We start from the raw sequence: 20,185 nt of genomic DNA, 5'->3' as shown, positions 1-20,185 counted from the left end.
TAACAAATTTCATGTTTTGTAGATGAATTCTTGTATTAAAAATCCCAAAATTCTTCTGTTGAAGTGTTCCATTGAGTATCTCTACAGAGAAGAAACTAAATTTACTTGCATTGATCCTATTGTGCTTCAGGTAAGGACTTCTTTCTGAAACAATGATATGGAGGTATCTTTGTGTACCATAGTGTTTGCACACTCTTAAAACTCACTCTAGCTGATTAAGTTTGGCAGGCAGAGAAACTTGATCACTTTTGTTTCATTTAAAAAATTTATTATAAAAGACGTTTTTTATGTATTGCTTTGGAAGCTTGCCAAAACCTCCGTCATTCCTTTTAGAGTTTCAAAGTTGTTCAAGGGAACATAAGACTTTTGGGGAATATATGGAAGAAAAATCTGAATTCTGGCCTCTCTGTCCGCTTGGGTTATTGATTTACTTTAAGGATTTTTCTAACTTATCAGATTCCCAGTGGCAATACGTAGTTTCTAATATAGTTTGTCCTACTAAAACACATGTTTCTAGAATACCAGTTACTTTATACATGGTTGGTAAAAGGGGATAGCATCAGATGGAAATTGTGTTGATTTCTATGTGGTTTTTCCTAACCAAGGGGACCCAGAATAGCTTCATAGGATTATAACCCTCAGCTGGAAAGAAGAATTGGCCTCAGCTCAGCTGCTACACAGGCAGGAACCTTTTTGGCTCTGTTTTAAGAAATTTAAAGTGCTGTCCTGCTCGAAGGACCCTCTCCCCCAGACAGACGTACCCTCAGCCCTGCCTGGATGGCTCTTAATGGCTCCACTCCTCAGAGCTCCATTTCTAGTTGTACTGTTGCAGTTGCTGTTGTGCATTTTAAAGTTCCCTTGAGGCAGTCCCCAGCTGTGCTGAGCTACTCTCTGGGCTGTTCCAAGTTCTTTCTTGAAGTACGGATTATTATTTTTGTTAGTGTACTAGATATGAAGTTGTATCAGTTTAAAAAGTTTTTTGCCCCAATTCCTTTTCTCCCATAAAGACAATTAATTTTCATTTGCATTTGTTCAAAATGGGAGGTTTTCAGGAATGTGTTTATCATATTATAGTAGAAATACTTATATTCAGTTCCAGAAATATTTAGGAAAAGCATTACTTGAAAATTCATAGGTGATAGGCACATTTTCCCCTAGAGCATTAGGAGCAGTCACTATTGTACTGAAATCATTGACACCAACAGAAGAAAGAAACTTAATTGTGGTTTATGGAAGGAACTCTGTGCCTTAATGAACACTGCTGCTTCCTCTTTGCAGTTCAGCTGTGTATAAGTAAAAATCGAGTTTTAACTGGATCATGCCATCCCTACTAGCTCTGATTTACTGTGACTTCTCATTGTTGAACTGAAATAAGAAATAGGGAAAAATGCAATTATTGTTCTTAGAATCACAGATTCTTTGATGCTGGGAGTTTTCTTCATTTCACCGAAGGTGTCATGACGTAGAAGACTTTTATAAAATTAGATCACAAGTACATTGGTTGTAAGGCTTATCCTGATTGCATTTGTTAAAATGTGTAAAATTGCTGGTCTTGGATGAACTGGGTAACTGAAATCCACAGTTATACTTAAATGTATCCATTCTATTTTAACTCCATTCTTGCGATTAGGTTAGCTGACTAAAGTCTGTCTGTGTTATAGGAGTATGCTCTGGGCAAACATGTATTTAAGAAATATAGTTTAATTCGCATAACCTAAAATGTCTTGTTTGTGCTTTAAACCATATTTTATTTTACCTTTAACACCTATAGAAGATTTTAGTTTGAATTGATAGAATCAGCTGATTTGAGTTCTCTCTCTCTCTCTCTCTCTCTCTTTTGGTCCACTCAGTGTGGAATAACCAAAGAAGGAGCAGAAATTTGGGTAGATACAGGCATCCCCCAGCGAGATTGCAGGTTTGGTTCCAGACCACCGCAGTAAAGCCTCTATTGCAATAAAGCAATTGTATTAAGTGTTGTGTTTTAGATCTTTAACTATAGCTCTTCTGGGTAGAATATGATCTGGGAGATTGGAATAAAAAAGAAGCTAAAATAGCATCTTTCGAGAGTTCTTTATTCAGATACCCAAAGAAGAGCTACCCTGGTTAATTTTGGAATTTAATGGGGGAATCTATAATTAAAAAAATAGAAATTGCTTTCATTTGGGGAGTTACCAGGTGAGGTTTTTTTATTTTTATTTTTTTTTAACCTCTGAGAGCTGATTGGGTTTTGGCTTTCATATTATAAATTATTAAGAACTGAAAATCCTTCAAAATTAGTCAGAAAATGGAGTTTCTCTTGAAACTCTCTTTCGCTTAACTGGCAATTCAGAATTATGAATAATACTCTTAGTTGTGTTTGAAGTAACTCTCTTATGGACTTGTGGATGAAGAGAACTTAGGCTTAGATTAATATTATTAGTCAAACTATCCTGATATTTTAATATCTCTAGATCTTGAATTGTACCAGGTATAATAGTTTTGATGTTTTTTTTTTTTTTCCTCAGGAAAGGGAATTCTTGAAGAATTATGTTCAGCGAATAGTTGATGTTCGACCCACATTGGTTTTAGTTGAAAAAACAGTATCTCGGATTGCCCAAGACATGTTACTAGAACATGGCATTACTTTGGTCATTAATGTAAAATCAGTGAGTGTCATTATTTTTTCATTTTTATATAATATTTTAAAAATCTCAGTTTTTAAATTTATATGCATGCATGGTTGATATTCAGGGATCTTTATCTATTTGCTATTCCATATTTGAAAGTAGGACAATAAGGCATGACAGCCATTTCATTATTTTAAGAGTTTAGAACCTCAGGCTGGGAGAAAGTGTAATTAATTATATAGTACTCATAGTTGTTGACAAGATCAAAGGTGTAATAGACATTAGTTAATACGTAGTCTTTGTTGAGCTCTCATTTTATTTGGGGAATTGTACAAGTAGAAAATATTCTCTCGGGCAGCCTGGGTGGCTCAGAGGTTTAGCACCGCCTTCGGCCCAGGGCGGGATCCTGGAAAACCGCGATCGAGTCCTGCGTCGGGCTCCCTGCATGGAGCCTGCTTCTTCTGCCTGTGTCTTGGCCTTTCTCTCTCTCTCTCTCTCTCTCTCTCATGAGTAAATAAATAAAATCTTTTAAAAAAAAATGCTCTCTCTTTTGGAAAATTACTCTCTTCAGGATAGAGGCTAGTTCTAGGAAATTTTCCCCCTTCCCTTCAGTATCCTATGCCAATGCATGATGCTTAAATACCTTTTGATAAGGTCACTAATAGGAGTAGTCTAATTTATTTATTTATTTACTTATTTATTTATTTTAAAAAGATTTTACTTATTCGTGAGATACATATATATATATATGTATATATATATATATAGAGAGAGAGAGAGAGAGAGAGAGAGGCAGAGGCACAGGCAGACGGAGAAGCAGGCTCCACGCAGGAAGACTGACGTGGGACTCAATCCCCAGACCCCAGGACCATGCCCTGGGCCAAAGGCAGGTGCCAAACCGCTGAGCCACCCAGAGATCCCCAGTAGTCTAATTTAGAATAAAAAAAATTGCCCTATAGTTAAAATTAAGGAAAGTATACAATTTAATTATATAATTAAAATTAAGGAAATGAATTGTGAGGTTTATTTCTAAAATTTTCATATTTTCCAGGTAAAATTTACTGAGAATTTTATTCTTCTCTAATTTTGTAATGTAATGTGTTTCTGTGTTCTAGCAAGTTTTAGAACGAATCAGTCGGATGACCCAAGGTGATTTAGTGATGTCGATGGACCAGCTGCTTACAAAACCCCACCTGGGCACCTGTCACAAATTTTACATGCAGATGTTTCAGTTACCTAGTGGTGAGTGATCTTTAGCATAGATTCACCCGAGATTAAGGACAAGAGGAAATGAGTAAACTCATCAGTACTACAGTGTTTACTTTCTCCCACTAATATCTAATATCCATTAATAATATCTGGTTATAATGCTAAATATTTGTGAGCAGTGGTTAGATGAGGATTGGCAGCTGTGATCTTGCTTAAAGGGTTTCTTGTGGAGATTAAGATGATGAATTAACTCTGTCCAGATTTAGGACTTGCCAGCTTGGTGTTCTTAAACTTTGTATTTGTTTATTTGTAGAGCAAACCAAAACATTGATGTTTTTTGAAGGCTGTCCACAGCACCTGGGCTGCACAATCAAGCTCAGAGGAGGCTCTGATTATGAGCTGGCTCGAGTTAAGGAGATCCTAATATTTATGATCTGTGTAGCTTATCATTCGCAACTGGAAATCTCCTTCCTTATGGATGAATTTGCAATGCCTCCTACGTTAGCACAAAACCCTTCCTTCCATTCTCTGATCGAGGGACGAGAGGATGGAGGGACAGTGCAAGAGCCATTTAGCGGAAGCCCCCTCCCCCGGGAGCCTGACTTCCCTCCAGAGCTTCTGCCCTCCGATGATAGCGGTTTGCTGGAATCAAGGATCGTGTTTGAGAAGGGTGACCAGGAAAATAAAAGCGTCCCACAGGATGTTGCCTCTTTGAAGCATCAGGAGTATGCCACAGCAGCTTGCCCAGCAGCAGGCATCCCCTGTGCCCTCTTTCCATCCGTCCCAGAATCATTGCTGCCGCTCCATGTGGACGACCAACAGGATGCCACGGGCACTGTGCAGCCAGAGCCTTCACAGCACACAGATGAGCTACAGGACCCCAAAAGCCAGATGAGAGCCTTTAGAGACCCTTTGCAGGATGACACTGGATTGTATATTACTGAGGAGGTTACCTCTTCTGAAGATAAACGAAAGACTTATTCTTTGGCCTTCAAACAGGAATTGAAAGATGTGATCCTCTGTATCTCCCCAGTAATCACATTCCGGGAGCCCTTCCTTCTAACCGAAAAGGGGATGAGATGCTCTACCCGAGATTATTTCGCGGAGCAGGTTTACTGGTCTCCTCTTCTCAATAAAGAGTTCAAGGAAATGGAGAGCAGACGGAAGAAGCAGCTGCTTAGGGATCTCTCGGGGCTTCAGGGCATGAATGGAAGTGTTCAGGCCAAGTCTATTCAAGTCTTGCCCTCCCACGAGCTAGTGAGCACTAGAATTGCTGAGCATCTTGGAGATAGCCAGAGCTTGGGGAGAATGCTGGCTGATTATCGGGCCAGAGGAGGAAGAATTCAGCAAAAAAATGCAGACCCTTTTGCTCATTCAAAGGAAGCACCTGCTACGGCAAGCAGCAGACCAGGAAGCAAAATTGAGGGAGACGAAGAGAAAGGGTTGATTCCAAGTGATGCAGTGTGGTCAACAAAGGTGAGGCACTTTGGGTGCACTTTTAGGATGTGTTATAAGACTGCTGTGGCAGATTTAAAAAAAAACACAAATATGATAGATTGCAGATTTATTAACTATTTCTTCCTATGCTTTTTTTTTTTTTTTTTTACCTTGAGTCTGTTGGCTTATGTATTGCTTTAAGTATGAAGTAGGAATATAAAGTAATGAAACTGCGTTTTGAACTTCTCACACTGAGTTCACAGTAAAGTAGGAAGAACTTTGCTGTAGGGGGAAGGGTGGAGCTGAGTAAAATCTGTGGAAGGCCGACTTGGGTGTGGGTGTGGGTGTGGGTGTGATGTGGCCTTGATCCTGTTCATGCTTGAGAGGGAGCGAGACGGAAGCTTCCTGCAAAAAATGGATGTGTTTTTAGAAAATATCAGACTTATTTATTTAGCATAAACACTTCACATTATTTATGATAGTGCCCTTATTCTTTTGAAACAGAGATTGAGGGGAAATTAGATTTGCCCCTAGACACATTATTGATAGTGGTTGTAAGAAAACTAATGAAAAAAAAACCTGTCTGTAAATGAGGATATGAAATTGTTGAATAGAACAAATAAAAAAATGCTTAATTTCACTGAAAGTTGAGGAAGTGCTAAATAATAACAGGACCTTACTTTCTTTGTGGTACACTAGTGTTTGTGAGATTGGCAAAAAAAGGAAAGTGATAAGAGCCATGGTTAATGTGGTGTGAAAAAATGCTTATGTTAAATTGTATGTAAATTTGCATTTATATACATTTGTGTAAATTTATATAAAGTGATAGGGAGATCTGTTTTAGTTTCCGTGTGTGTGTGTGTGTGTATATATATATATATATATGTATATACCATTGTCCAGGATTCCAATCTTTTATAGCCTATTCTGCAGAAATAAGTAAGCATTTTATCTAAGGAAGCTTACATTTTGTAGGAATATATGTAAAAGGTTATTTGCTGAGGCCTTGGTTCTAGTTGTTTGCAGTAAAAAGAATGAATTGGATCTCATTGAACAACCTAGATAGAGCCCATGATTTATTTTTGAGTGTTAAAAAGCAAGTCGTGTTGTATGTAGCATCCCCTCATTTTTATAAAACAAAATCACCTTTGTATTCATATGTGGGTGTGTTTGTGTGTAAATGCGTGTAAACTAGCAAAAAGATTGCATGGTTTTTAACTTTAGAGTCAAAAGTTATCGTTTTGGGAGGTGGAGTGAAATCGAAGGAGGAGATGCTTTATGTACGTCATGAAATTTTTCATGTATCTCTGTACTGTTTGATTTTCAACAGAGAGCAAATGTTGGCTATGTAATGATCAAGAACAGTATAAAGTACAAGCAAATAAATACCTGAGAATTTAAATTTTTAAGATTGCTGTTATATCTAGCCATCCATTCAGACTGTTTCATATGGATCTAGTTAGTTAACTATTTACTTCCAAAATAATTTAATGGAGTTCTATAAGTAGTGAAGAGTATTTAGGAAAACAAGCTATTTAGACTTCTGTTTGCATTTTTAAGTTAACTTAAACTTTTTGGTTTGTTTTGTCTCAAAAATGAAATGCTCCATTTCCTCATTTATTCAGTTTCTGGCAGTTTTCAGTCTGCATTGGAACCCTTTCATTGATGACTGGAGGTGTCACAAATCAGGGGGAATGCATGCATGGGGAGGCACCTGGGTGGCGTCTGCCTTCAGCTCAGGTTACAACCCCAGGGCCCTGGGATTGAGTCCCAGTCTGGCTTCCTGCTCAGTGGGGAGACTGACTGCCTCTCTCTCTGTCCCCGCCTCCCCCACTTGTGTGCATGCATTTTCTCTCTCTCTCTCTCAAATGGATAAATAAAATCTTAAAGAAAAAAAAAAGGGAACATGCATTGAGGTTGGAGTATCGTACTACTTTTGGGTGCTTATTTGTTCCTCCTCTTTTAGGTGGACTGTCTGAACCCTGTGAACCACCAGAGACTGTGCGTGCTCTTCAGCAGCTCTTCTGCGCAGTCCAGCAATGCCCCCAGTGCCTGTGTCAGCCCTTGGTAGGATTCTTTTCCTCTTGTATTATTGCACTGTATTTAAGACCTTAATTCTAACAACTTTAAGAAAATTCAGCTGTTAGGATCTGTTTTCAGGTACATGGCATTCTGCTGGGCATGTATGAATTGCTAGGACTTTTAAATTTGTGAATTAAATACAAAATTTGTATTTGTTCATGGTAAGAAGTAAGTGAGAAGTACCTTGAGTAAGAGCAAAAAGGATGTGAGAGATGGAAGAGAAATTTGTATTTATAAAGGTGAGAAATAGTTTGCTTTTTTTTTTTTTTTTAAAAAAGATTTTTTTATTTTTAAGTAATCTCAATACCCAATATGGGGCTAGAACTTACAACTCTTGGAGAGCAGGAGTCAAATGCTCTACTGACTGAGCCAGCCAGGTGCCCCCATAAAAGCTAGTTTTAAGCATTTTGATGATAATGTACAATTTAGGCAGGTTTTCTGTAAGGCATCATTCTCATAAAAGCAATTAGCCTTTAGCTTTATTAATGGGTTTTATCCTAAAACTTAATTCTTTTTTTTTTTTTATTGGAGTGCAATTTGCCAATATATAGCATAACACCCAGTGCTCATCCTGCCAAGTTACCCCCTCAGTGCCCATCACCCAGTCACCCCAACCCCCCCACCCACCTCCCTTTCCACTACCCCTTGTTCGTTTCCCAGAGTTAGGTGTCTCTCATGTTTTGTCACGCTCACTGATTCTCTCCCTTCCCCTTTATTTCCTTTCACTAATTTTTATATTCCCCAAAGGAATGAGGCCATAGAATGTTTGTCCTTTTCCAATTGACTTATTTCACTCAGCATAATACCCTCTAGTTCCATCCACGTCGAAGCAAATGGTGGGTATTTGTCATTTCTAATGGCTGAGGAATATTCCATTGTATACATAGACCACAGCTTTATCCATTCATCTTTCGATGGGCACTGAGGCTCCTTCCACAGTTTGGCTATTGTGGACATTGCTACTACAAACATTGGGGTGCAGGTGATAAAACCTAATTCTAAGTAGATAGATAGAAAAACACTTTATAAATTATTTGTAGATAGAAAAACACTTTATAAATTACTTGTTTCAAATGATATGATAATCATAAAAGGCTAATTATTACATAGTTTATCTTTAGTTTTTAAAGTACTATGTACTTTATTAATTTTTAAAAATTTGTTTCTCCTGCGCTTTTTAAAAATTTTATTTAAATTTAGTTAATTAACATAAAATGCATTATTGATTTCAGAGGTAGAGGTAGAGGTCAGTGATTCATCAGTCTTACATAACACCCAGTGCTTATTACATCACCTGCTCTCCTTAATGCCCATCATCCAGTTACCTGGTCCCGCATACTTTAATTTTAAAAGCTTGTTTTTGGAGCACTATTTCCATGACAAAATGTGTTCTATGTTTTAATTTGGGACTCCAGGAACACATATTTCTACCAGTGAGATCAGGGATTCTTCTAGTGTTTATATAGCTCTTAGCAGACTTTGACTTAGGGCTGGGGAACCCACAGACAGGTTTTTGGCTTTTTTCTTTTCTTTTTTTCTTTTAAGATTTTACTCATTTATTTGAGAGAAAGCATGTGTGGGGGTGGGGAGGGCAGAGGGAGAGAGAGAAGCAGACTCCCCACTGAGTAAGGAGCCAGATGCAGGGGCTCCATCCCAGGACCCTGAAACTGTCACCTGAGCTGAAGGCAGACACTTAGCCAGCTGGGCCACCCAGGCGCTCTCCGTAGGAGTTTTCTGTGGGAGTTTATGGACTCCTTAGGTCAAAGCTTGAATAAAGTGTGGATTACAACAGGGCTATAGCCAAATTCTCTTATTTGTAGGCATTCATAAGTTAGGCATAAAGTCAGGAATTGGCTCTCCTGGAAGAATATGAGCTGCTGTTCTCCATGCTCAGTAAAGATGTGGACCAGAGAGCAGGAGACAGGAGTTCTATTTAATGGTGATAGGGCATAAGGGCTTTGTAGGAAACTTTGATCTCTTCCTAGTTCATATCCATTTTACTCATTATTATTTTTGCATCCTGATCTAGTTTGATAAGATACTAATGGACTGGGAATAGATAAGGAGCTATAGTGTGGCTAGTTCAAACCCCTTTTACCTGATGAGATTAAACCTGTTGTAGAAGAACAAGAGAATATTACCTATTTTAATACTACATTGTAGGCACATCTAACAGGTAATCAGTTTGTAGTCTCATGCAGTGTCTTGGCAGTGTGGTAATTCTTATGACGTGCTCCTAAGAAATACTGTCTTTTTTTAGGATTGTGACAATGGAATTTTATGGAAAGAATGATCTGACATTAGGAATATTTTTAGAGAGATACTGTTTCAGGTAAGAACAGATTTTCTCCTTATGTTCTGTGTATGCTTTTCTGATGCCCAGAATTTCAACCTAAAACATAAAGAGGAGTTGAAGTATTGTGTGGCCTCCACTATAATACCATGTGTCAGAGTACCATAGAAAGAAGTTATCTATTTCATATTCAATCCCAGGATGTCTTATCTACTTCGTTTTGCAGATCTTTGAGTGTCTAATTATGTCGCCATCTAAGAGTTTTTTTTAGGATATGTGTCTTTACAGTGATTGAAATGAGAGGCAGGAGAGGCATAGAGATCATCTAGACCTTGGTTTATTTTTTTAATTTATTTTTATTTTTTTATTTTTTAAATTTTTATTTATTTATGATAGTCACACACACAGAGAGAGAGAGAGAGAGAGAGAGAGAGAGAGGCAGAGACATAGGCAGAGGGAGAAGCAGGCTCCATGCACCGGGAGCCCGACATGGGATTCAATCCCAGGTCTCCAGGATCGCGCCCTGGGCCAAAGGCAGGCGCTAAACTGCTGCGCCACCCAGGGATCCCTAGACCTTGGTTTAAGTCAGAGTTATCACCTGCCACTTTCATGAAGAAGAACAAGTAATTTTTACCAGCCCCCATTATAGGGAATAACAAGCTCCAGAAGTATCATGGGCTTTCCTAGGTAAAATGAAGTGACATTTTAAAAATGTGAAGCAAATAGAAGGTGCTTAATAAGTGGAAACCATCACTGAGTTGTAGCTGAAGACAGGCTTAGCTGCAGGCTCTGAGCGTGCAAGTGGTGCCTGGAATAGGTCGTCCACCGGCTATCACTGCTCTAGAGAGTACACTGAGCTTCCCGGACAGCGGTTCTGATTAGCCAGTATTCATTCAACATTACTTCTCGGTTTCATGGTTTAACATGAGGACTTTGTTTTTGTCAAAGGCCTTCTTATCAGTGTCCTAGCATGTTCTGTGATACCCCTATGGTGCATCATATTCGGCGCTTTGTCCATGGCCAAGGCTGTGTGCAGATAATCCTGAAGGAGCTGGATTCTCCAGTACCTGGATATCAACATACAATTCTTACTTATTCCTGGTGCAGGATCTGCAAACAGGTAAATGTACCCTGTTACTCTAATATTTTTTACAGCATCATTTATTTATTTTATTATTTTTTTAAAGATTTTATTTATTTATTCATGAGAGAGAGGCAGAGACACAGGCAGAGGGAGAAGCAGGCTCCATTCAGAGAGCCCGACGTGGGACTCGATCCTGGGTCTCCAGGATCAGGCCCTGGACTGAAGGTGGCGCTAAACACACTGAGCCACCCGGGCTGCCCAACATCATTTATTTATTTTTATTTGTGTAGTTCTTTTTGGAGAGGATGATCTATGTTATTTTAGATTTATTTTTCACTGGGCTCTTATTTCATTTACCTCCCAGGGTAAATTGCATTTTGTGTATTGCATTTAGTGTTTGTTTCTGGAAGTTTTCATCTTGGAATTTATCAGTCATTATGTAAAATATAGATACCTTGTTTGGTAAAATTATGGAGATTATATCTTAACAATTCTCAGTTATGTTTATTCAGCAGACACTTATTTAGTACCATCTGTGTGCCGGGGACTCTGAGGGCCTGGGCATGGCTCCTGTCCTTTAGCAGGGGAGACAGACTTGTAGCACAATAGTGTAGTATGCTAGGATGTTTGAGGAAGAGAGATAAGCAGACTCCTTGCTGAATAGGGAGCCTGCCGGGGGGCTCCATCCCAGGACCGTGGGATCATGACCCAAAGGCAGATGCTTAACCAACTGAGCCACCCAGGCCCTTCCCAATACCCCATTTTGGAAGACTGGCAAGAAGTATCAAAGACCACACAAATGTTCATGCCATTTGGTCTACCAATTCCCACTTTTCTTAATTTATTCCAAGGAAATAATTATGGATATAACACATATGTATGTATACACAAGGAAGTTCATCAGAGCATGATCAGAATAGAGGAAAAACTTCTAATGTCTTAAATGCGTATCAGTAGAGATTGGTTAGATATGTCCATACAATGGGATACTCTATGGCTATTAAAAATCAAGTTACTTAAGAGTATTTTAGGTGGGAAAATATTTATGATTCACTGCTAAGTAAAAATAATACAAGACTATAGAGCTAATTATAGGAAAGACTTTATTTATAAATACAATGGCTGGGTACCTTCTATGTGTTCATATACATATATATGTACATATAAATATATATACACGTACATAGAAATAAAGTAAATATACTAGCATAGTGATGTTGGTGGTGGGATCACCAGTGGTACTGCTCCCCCAACCACTCCTAACTCTATCCACTTTATTTTTTAAAAGATTTTATTTATTTTGACAGAGAGAGAGAGAGCACAAGCAGGGGGAGTGGGAGGGGTAGATGCAGACTCCCCTGTGACCAGGGAGCCCGATGTGGGGCTTGATCCCAGAACCCTGAGATCATGACCTGAGCTGAAGGCAGACACTTAACTGACTGAGCCACCCAGGTACCCCTGTATCCACTTTTAAACAATTCTTTTTCTAGTTTTCTTGAGTCAGAGTATATTAGATTTGTATTAGAAAAGAAATTATTTTTTAAAAAAGAGATTCTCAATATGTAATTACATAACAGATGATTTATATGAATTTCAGGTAACACCAGTTGTTGCTCTTTCCAATGAGTCCTGGTCCATGTCATTTGCAAAATACCTTGAACTTAGGTTTTATGGGCACCAGTACACTCGCAGAGCCAATGCTGAGCCATGTGGTCACTCCATCCACCATGATTATCACCAGTATTTCTCTTACAATCAGATGGTGGCATCTTTCAGGTAAGAAGTCAGAATGATCCTATACACAGTCACATATTCCCCAGAAGACTTTGTGAACATTTCTTTAGTAACTAGATTAATTTGCAGTGTGTGTAGTCCCCATTTCCACTCTTGCAAATGCAGAGGGTCCTATTTTGTGCTAAGAGCTTTCAGTGTTGTCATTTTATTTAATCCTTAATTTAAGAAAGAGTATTATGATTACCCTCACTTTCGAGTTTATAGGTCACTTAGAGAGCTAGCAAGTGATGAAGTCATGAGATGAACGAGTAGATCTACCGCTTCAGATGTTAGTCTTAACCACAGTTTTCTACATGTAGGCATTTGTTAGAATTTTGGCTGAGACATTAACTAGCATAAGGTTACTTGGGTATTCCAGATAGAGCTGAAATCCAGATAGAGCTAAAATCACTAGTTCACACAATGATATTAAGTGGTATTGTGGTATTAAGTGATTTGTGAAAGCCTTCAGGCTCGGCCTTCAAAATATATCCAGAATCTGAACACCCCGACCCTCTCTACCACTCCCACTCTGCGCTGAGCCTCTGTTGCCTTTCGCTCGAGTGTCGCAGTGGCCTCAGCCAGTTACCCTGTGGTCTGATCGCAGCCCAGTGGTCAAAGTGGTTGTGTTAAATGAAGATTGGCTCAGGCCACTCCTCTGCTACAGACCTTCAGTGGCTGTCTCAGTGAGTACGAAAGCCAGAGCCCCTTTATGGGCCTGTGAGCTCCACGTATTCTGGCTGCTTAGTGCCTCCCTGTTCTCGCCTCCTCCTCCTGTCCCCTCACCCCCTCCTGTCCCCTCACTGCAGCCTCAGTTCAGTCAGGTGGAACCCTGCCTGGGAGCCTTGCATGTGCTCCTCCACTCCCCGGATATCTGCCTACTTTTCCTTCCTTCCTGCAGGTTATTGTTGACATTTCACCTGCCCTGGCTCTTCATCCCTAGCACTCCTACTTCCCTTGCTTGCTTTCTTTTTCTCTGTAGCACTTACCATCTTACACTGTATGTTTTAACTGTTCATTTTGTTTATTGCCTGAGTCTCCTTATTCCTGAATCAGGAGGGCAGTAATTTTGGCCTTTTAGTGCTGTATCCTCAGCACCTAGAACAACATCTAACACAAAATAGGCCCTTAGGAATTATTGGCAATTAGAGCTTATTTCCTTTTGGAAGCAAGAGCATTAAACATGAATCACTGCTCGGATGGGTGATAGTATTTATTAGACAACATGAGCTCTTGGGTAGAAGGGCTCCTAAGGGACTCACGAGGAGTAAAGACTCATGAGGAATCCTCAGGAGCTGGGAAGGTGACTTGCTTCTAAGCTAACTGTAGGAAGGGGTTCCTCTCATTCATAAAGCTTTTTATCCCAGTCCTTGAGGTTTATATGCGCAAGAGGCAGCCTCAGGTGATACATGATGACATCACAGGACAGTGAAGAAACAAACAAGACAAAACCATTCCAGAATTGGGGAGGATAATTATAATGGTTGAAACTTGTCTTCAGTACTTTTATAACTGTTTTAAAATGCTTTTTTGTAGAAACTTTGTCTTGTGTCTCATAGGATTTATGTTTACCTCTACTCTAGATATGAAAAGATTTTTTACTTTCTTACTATTACTTGTATTTTTTTTCTCCCAGTTATTCTCCCATTCGGCTTCTTGAAGTATGTGTTCCCCTCCCCAAAATATTCATTAAACGTCAGGTCCCATTGAAAGTGTCCCTTCTTCAGGATCTGAAGGACTTCTTTCAAAAGTAAGTTTTAGTTTATTTGACCATCTGTTTTTTGTGTAGTACTATCATGTACACATTTTAAAATATCACGTTAGTTCATTTAGCTTTCTTTGAAAACAGAAATAATTATTTTTCTAAATATATGTTGCATATGTCCGATGTAAAAAAAAGAAATGTAGACTGCATAAAAGTATAAAAAAGAAATCAAACCTTCTTAGACATAACCGGTGTTACAATTTTGATGGACATCCTTGTAGGTCTTTTTGTTGCAAAATTGTATATGATTCTTAATCTGACAAACTATAGTTAAAGTTTTGTGTGTGTAATTTTTCTATTTATGTGAGATTAGAAAGTTTAATTCTAACTTTTCTAAAGAGTTTAATGTTTATGGTTTTTATTAGAGTTTCCCAGGTATACCTCGCTGTTGATGAAAGACTTGCATCTTTAAAAACGGATACATTTAGCAAAACAAGAGAGGAAAAAATGGAAGATATCTTTGCACAAAAAGAGGTCATTCATTTCTTTGACAGAAACTCTTATTATCAGAAGTTTCTTTTGGGGTGGGGTGTATCTCAGACTGCTGGAATTGTTTCTGCTCCCTATAGATGGAAGAGGGTGAGTTCAAGAACTGGATTGAGAAGATGCAAGTGAGGCTCATGTCTTCCTCGGTCGACACCCCCCAGCAGCTGCAGTCCGTCTTCGAGTCCCTCATTGCCAAGAAGCAGAGTCTCTGCGAAGTGCTGCAAGCTTGGAATAACAGGTGTGCTTTGCAGTCTGGCATTTCTGTCATATCTTTGCAAAATTTGCTTTGCCTTGATGTTTTTAATTTATAAAGGCCTTTAATAATTATGGACGTTACATTTTACCCTCCAGTTGTGGAAGTTTTTATTTTTCTGTCACCACTTCCCCTTCTTCATTTAAAACATCTACGCTAATCTTCAGGTAGTTTATAAAGATGAAAAACCGGATGAGAGCAGCTTTCAGTGCTGTTTCAAATACTTAGGAGTGTGTGTGCTTACTGAATATAATAATATAATTGAATTAGTATTCCATGGTGATTATTGGTTTTTAGGTCAGGACTTTCAGATGTATTATTATGTGTCTTCTTAAACTTTTATGTAAATATTTATTTGGGGAAATATTTCCCTTTAATGCTTATTTAAAAGTTCAGAGATTATTATCTCATTTATTTATGGAGCATCTGCATTATGCTAGGCAATGAGTAAGGCATTAGATGCACATTCCATCTTTTATTTGGTCTTATGAATCCTACAGTGTATATACTGTTGCCATTTTACAGAGGAGGAAACTGTAGCTCTAATAAGAGACTAAGACATTTCCCCAAGTTGTGTGGTTATTGTCAGAGCTGGGTTTTGAGCTCAGGTCTCTAAAGCTTATTTTTTGTTTTGTTTTGTTTTTAATTACATTATGCTCTCATAATAATTTACTATTCTTTTATAACTATAGTTATGTCACTTATATGTCTATAACTCTATAACTCTTGATTAGTTGATTAGAAATAATAAATAATTTTAATATCTCTTGTAGTCAAAATAGGAAAATCTAATTGTGGCTTCACAGTTGTAAAGAGAAAGTTTGTAAACATTATTCAGAATATTAGAAACAAACTGTATTCTCTCCTCCTCTGTCCTAACCCTTTAATTATAGATTGCAAGACCTTTTCCAACAGGAAAAGGGTAGAAAGCGACCTTCAGTTCCTCCAAGTCCTGGAAGACTGAGACAAGGGGAAGAAAGCAAGGTAATGAAATATGGTCTTTCACTGAAATTGGTTTTTCATTGATATAAGTATTATAATCAATTTCATTTAAGACAAAAGTGGCAATTTGATACTTGCATTTAATAATATTAGATAGAGGTTTTCATTTCGCAGTTGTGAGGTTTTAAAGAGACATGTCCTGGATTAATTTTTTTATCTTGCTTGAAATAAAATTGTTCATTCATTTCACACATTTATCAAAAGCCACTATCTAGGCATCACTGGAGATAGCATCATGGTTGCAGTAGATGCTATAAAGAACAAGTTGTGGATACTCTATATAATAGCGTCCTAATTTATTTTACTATGTAGTTTTGTTTGTTTTTTATCTCTGTGCTTAAGTGAGAAGGTTTTCTTAAAGGACCTATCTGTACTGGGTTAGTTCTGCACATTGATTTAATTGGCTTTTCCTAACTATATTGGTTTTTGTCTTGTTGCGTAACAAATTACCACAAACTTTGTGACCTAACACACGAGTATATCATTTTATAGGGGTCAGGAATCCTGTGTGACTAGGATCCCTGCTGAGTCTCACGTAGTTCAAGTCAAGATTTCATCCAGGGCCATTATCTTACCTGAGGTCAGGGTCATCTTCCTAGCTCATCCAGGTTGTTGGCAGAATTTAATTCCTAGTGATTATAAGCCTGTGGTCCCACTTTTGTTGCTGGCAGTTGAGCAGAGCCCATTCTCAACTCCTAGAGGCTGCCTGCATTCTTTGCCATGAGCCCCCTTTCATCTTCAAAGCTTGCAACAATGCATGCTTCAGATTTCCTAATTCCTATTCTCTGCCCTCGTGACACAGATCTAAAGGATTTGTGTGATTAGGTCACTACCTGGATAATCTCTCCCCATTTTAAGGTTAATCAATTTGGGACCTTAAATACACCTACAGAATCCCTTAACAGCAGTATTTAGATTAGTGTTTGAATAACTGGGGAAGAAAGATGTGTATACTGGGTAGGATTCCTGGGGGTCATCTTAGAATTCTGCCTATTACATGAACCATATTTTCAGATAAATTATTAGTGTCAGCAAAATATAAGGGTTAATTTTTTTTTCAAGATTTATTTTATTTTAGAGAGAGTGTGCATAGGGGCAAGGGCAGCAGGAAAGGGAGAGACAGTCCCAAGCAGACTCTCTGCTGAATATAGACCCCGTTGCAGGGCTCGATCTCATGATCCTGAGATCACAGCCTGAGCCAAAACAACCAGTTGGATGCTCAATCCATTGTGCCACCCAGGCACTCCATAAGGGTTAGTATACTGATAAGATGAGGGACTTTGAGAGAATTTATATATATATGTATAAGTTATATATAAATATAAATTATATATTATATATATATAAGTATATATATAAATTATATATGTATATAAGTGTATAGTATCTGTAGGGAAGTATTTTCATAGAATAATAAATTCAAGTGCCTTGGATCTTGATGCATCTTTTTCATCTCAGAAACAACTGTGTAGGAATTACTTTTCCTTAAGGTTTAGGTGAGAGTAAGAGTAAGGGTTACCAAAGATGATTTATACATTAGTATTTGCCAACTAATCTACAGCTATTAATGGCTAACACAGACTGTTAGTGGCTTTTCCATTTGCCCACTGAAGAAACTGCAAAGCTAGTGGTGTAAGACTTTTAATTATAATATGAAAATACATAATTGAAAATACAAAATCATTCGGTTAAATGATCATCTTTTTGAAGGTTTGAACAATGATTTGAAACTCTGTAGCATTGCCTGTATTTTCATTCAGAAACTAGATTTTGAGTACTTTTAGGGACTATTCTAGGTTTGAGGCATATAGTTCTGAACAAAGGCCATAGTTACTAACTTTGTGGAACATTTGTCTAATGAGAGAGGAGACTGGCAGTAAACCAATGAACAATAAACTTTTAAAAAACAAATGGATAAAAGGCTATGAAGAAAGAAATAAGGGAAATGGAGAGTATTGCCCAGGGAATGGATGGTGGTGGCTTATTTTATAAAGGTTGCCAGGAAGATCTCTCTGGTATGGTGAGCAAATCTAAAAATGTTCTAAGTAGCCATCTAAGGAATGACTTTGTATTCAAATTATGCACAAGGTTTATAGTGGTTCGAAATATATCTTACCGGGATCTCTGGGTGGCGCAGCAGTTTGGCGCCTGCCTTTGGCCCAGGCCGTGATCCTGAAGACCCGGGATCGAATCCCACGTCGGGCTCCCAGGTGCATGGAGCCTGCTTCTCCCTCTGCCTGTGTCTCTGCCTCTCTCTCTCTCTCTCTGTGTGTGACTATCATAAATAAATAAAAATTTAAAAAAAATAAAAAAAAAATACCTATAGATAATGAGACTCTAAAGTCCAGTGGTTGGGGGATCCTTTGGTGGCTCTGTGGTTTAGCACCTGCCTTTGGCCCAGAGCGTGGTCTTGGAGTCCTGGGATCGAGTCCCGCATCAGGCTCTCTGCATGGGGCCTGCTTCTCCCTCTGTCTGTGTCTCTCATGAATAAGTAAGTAAAATATTTAAAATGTAACATAAATAACATTTTTTTTGTGTGTTAAGGGTTTATTATTTTTAAAATGAATTAATGCGTATTCTGAAACTTTCTCAGTCTTAATTTCTAATAAGATAAAAATCAAAAGTTACAACCTATATAAACAAAAGCTGAGTGTCTTAATAGTTCTTAAGAGGCTTAAGGTTAGAAAATCTTAAAAATATGATTTTAATCAAATTTCCTTAAGAATAAAGTATTTACTTCTCTACAGATAAGTGCGATGGATGCGGCTCCAAGAAATATTTCTCCAGGACTTCAAAATGGAGAAAAAGGTTGGTCCTTGAGTAGTGATCACCTCCTATTGGATTTAAAGAAATTTCTTAGTCTATAAGTTGTTTCACTGGCTAATTTTGAGAATTTTTTCTGATGCAGTTGTTATAGATGTGTTTTTTCCTTTCTATAGAGTATTGTAGCACTGTAAGTTTAAGATTATTATAAAGTTTATTATAAGAAAATAAATTAGAGATGGCTGCTGTTAGGGGAAGAAAAAAGAAAAAAAGGAAATTGAAATTTTGTTTTGCCTGTTCCAAAGTCAGCAGGTTTCACTGCAAAAATATTAGAAAGCTTACGTTTTTATGTCATTAAAATCTTTCCTAGACCTATGCTGTCTTTCATAGTATTTCATTGAATAATTTGATGCCATCCTAGAAAGTTTGTAGAGAAATTTCCTTAGACTGTCTTTGTGGAACATGAGCTCAACTCGTAATTCTTGTCATTTTCTATTATAATTAAGTGAACTTTCCCCTTGAGAATGAGCATGTGATTTTTTTCCAGTGATGTCCAAATTTTATTCCCTATTAAACTGAATGAACTAGTGTTTAGGTAGCCATTATGGCCTAGTGGAAAAGAATATTGGACAAGAATCAGACTTGGGTTGCTGGTCCTAGTGCTATCACTAAGACTTGACTGTGGTCAGTTCATATAACCTGTTTGGATATTTGTATTGGTTTCTAAAATATGTGCTAAAATGACCTAAGTAATTTTTAGGAAGTTAAAATTCTTTGGCTTAGGAGGTTAGAAATATGAGTAGGCATTTAAAAAACATTTCTGTTGGGGGACATGGACTCAGTGTTTTTAAATGACTCACTTAAGTTTATTTTTCTCTAGAGGATCGCTTCCTAACAACCCTGTCCAGTCAGAGCTCCACCAGTTCTACCCATCTCCAGTTACCTACTCCACCAGAAGTCCTGCCTGAACAGTTGGTGGGGGGGCCCCCCGAACTCGATACAGCCAGCAGTTCGGAAGGTGCCGTTAAAGTCCCTTTTACTGTACTTTATTTATTTATTTATTTATTTATTTATTTATTTATTTATTTATTTATTTATTTAAAGATTTTATTTATTCATAGAGACAGAGAGAGAGAGGCAGAGACACAGGCACAGGGAGAAACAGGCATCATACAGAGAGCCTGACGTGGGACTCAATCCAGGGTCTCTAGGATTACGCCCTGGGCTGCAGGTGGTGCTAAACCGCTGCGCCACGGGGGCTGCCCCCTTTTACTGTACTTTATCCAAAAAAGGAGAGCACTGTGAATGCTTTGATACAATGCTTTCTTGTATTTTAGATTTGTAAATTTTATACTTAACTAAAAGTGCTATTTGGGGCGCCTGGATAGCTCAGTTGGCTGAGCAGCTGAATCGTGGTTTTGGCTAAGGTGTG

At 38.1% G+C, this 20,185-nt stretch overlaps 1 protein-coding gene across 13 annotated transcripts in view; it reads left to right on the top strand.

Moving 5' to 3' along the window:
* PIKFYVE (phosphoinositide kinase, FYVE-type zinc finger containing) overlaps nt 1–20,185 on the top strand; it is an 82,947-nt gene that overhangs the window by 45,427 nt on the left and 17,335 nt on the right. For 12 of the 13 annotated variants that reach the window (XM_072741569.1, XM_072741577.1, XM_072741580.1 and 9 more), the window contains 14 exons: nt 23–130; nt 2,505–2,645; nt 3,722–3,848; nt 4,129–5,291; nt 7,219–7,319; nt 9,595–9,666; nt 10,576–10,747; nt 12,309–12,487; nt 14,121–14,234; nt 14,615–14,723; nt 14,819–14,973; nt 15,882–15,972; nt 18,738–18,798; nt 19,634–19,771. In XM_072741569.1, the coding sequence (XP_072597670.1) occupies nt 23–130; nt 2,505–2,645; nt 3,722–3,848; nt 4,129–5,291; nt 7,219–7,319; nt 9,595–9,666; nt 10,576–10,747; nt 12,309–12,487; nt 14,121–14,234; nt 14,615–14,723; nt 14,819–14,973; nt 15,882–15,972; nt 18,738–18,798; nt 19,634–19,771 (2,731 nt within the window). The remainder of the gene's footprint in view (nt 1–22; nt 131–2,504; nt 2,646–3,721; nt 3,849–4,128; nt 5,292–7,218; nt 7,320–9,594; nt 9,667–10,575; nt 10,748–12,308; nt 12,488–14,120; nt 14,235–14,614; nt 14,724–14,818; nt 14,974–15,881; nt 15,973–18,737; nt 18,799–19,633; nt 19,772–20,185) is intronic. The other variant, XM_072741581.1, reaches the window with a different exon arrangement.

Source organism: Vulpes vulpes, chromosome 16, assembly GCF_048418805.1.
Source record: "Vulpes vulpes isolate BD-2025 chromosome 16, VulVul3, whole genome shotgun sequence".
Taxonomy (NCBI): Eukaryota; Metazoa; Chordata; class Mammalia; order Carnivora; family Canidae; genus Vulpes; species Vulpes vulpes.
Note: the sequence above shows the minus strand (reverse complement) of the source record. Positions and strands in the feature narration are given on the sequence as shown.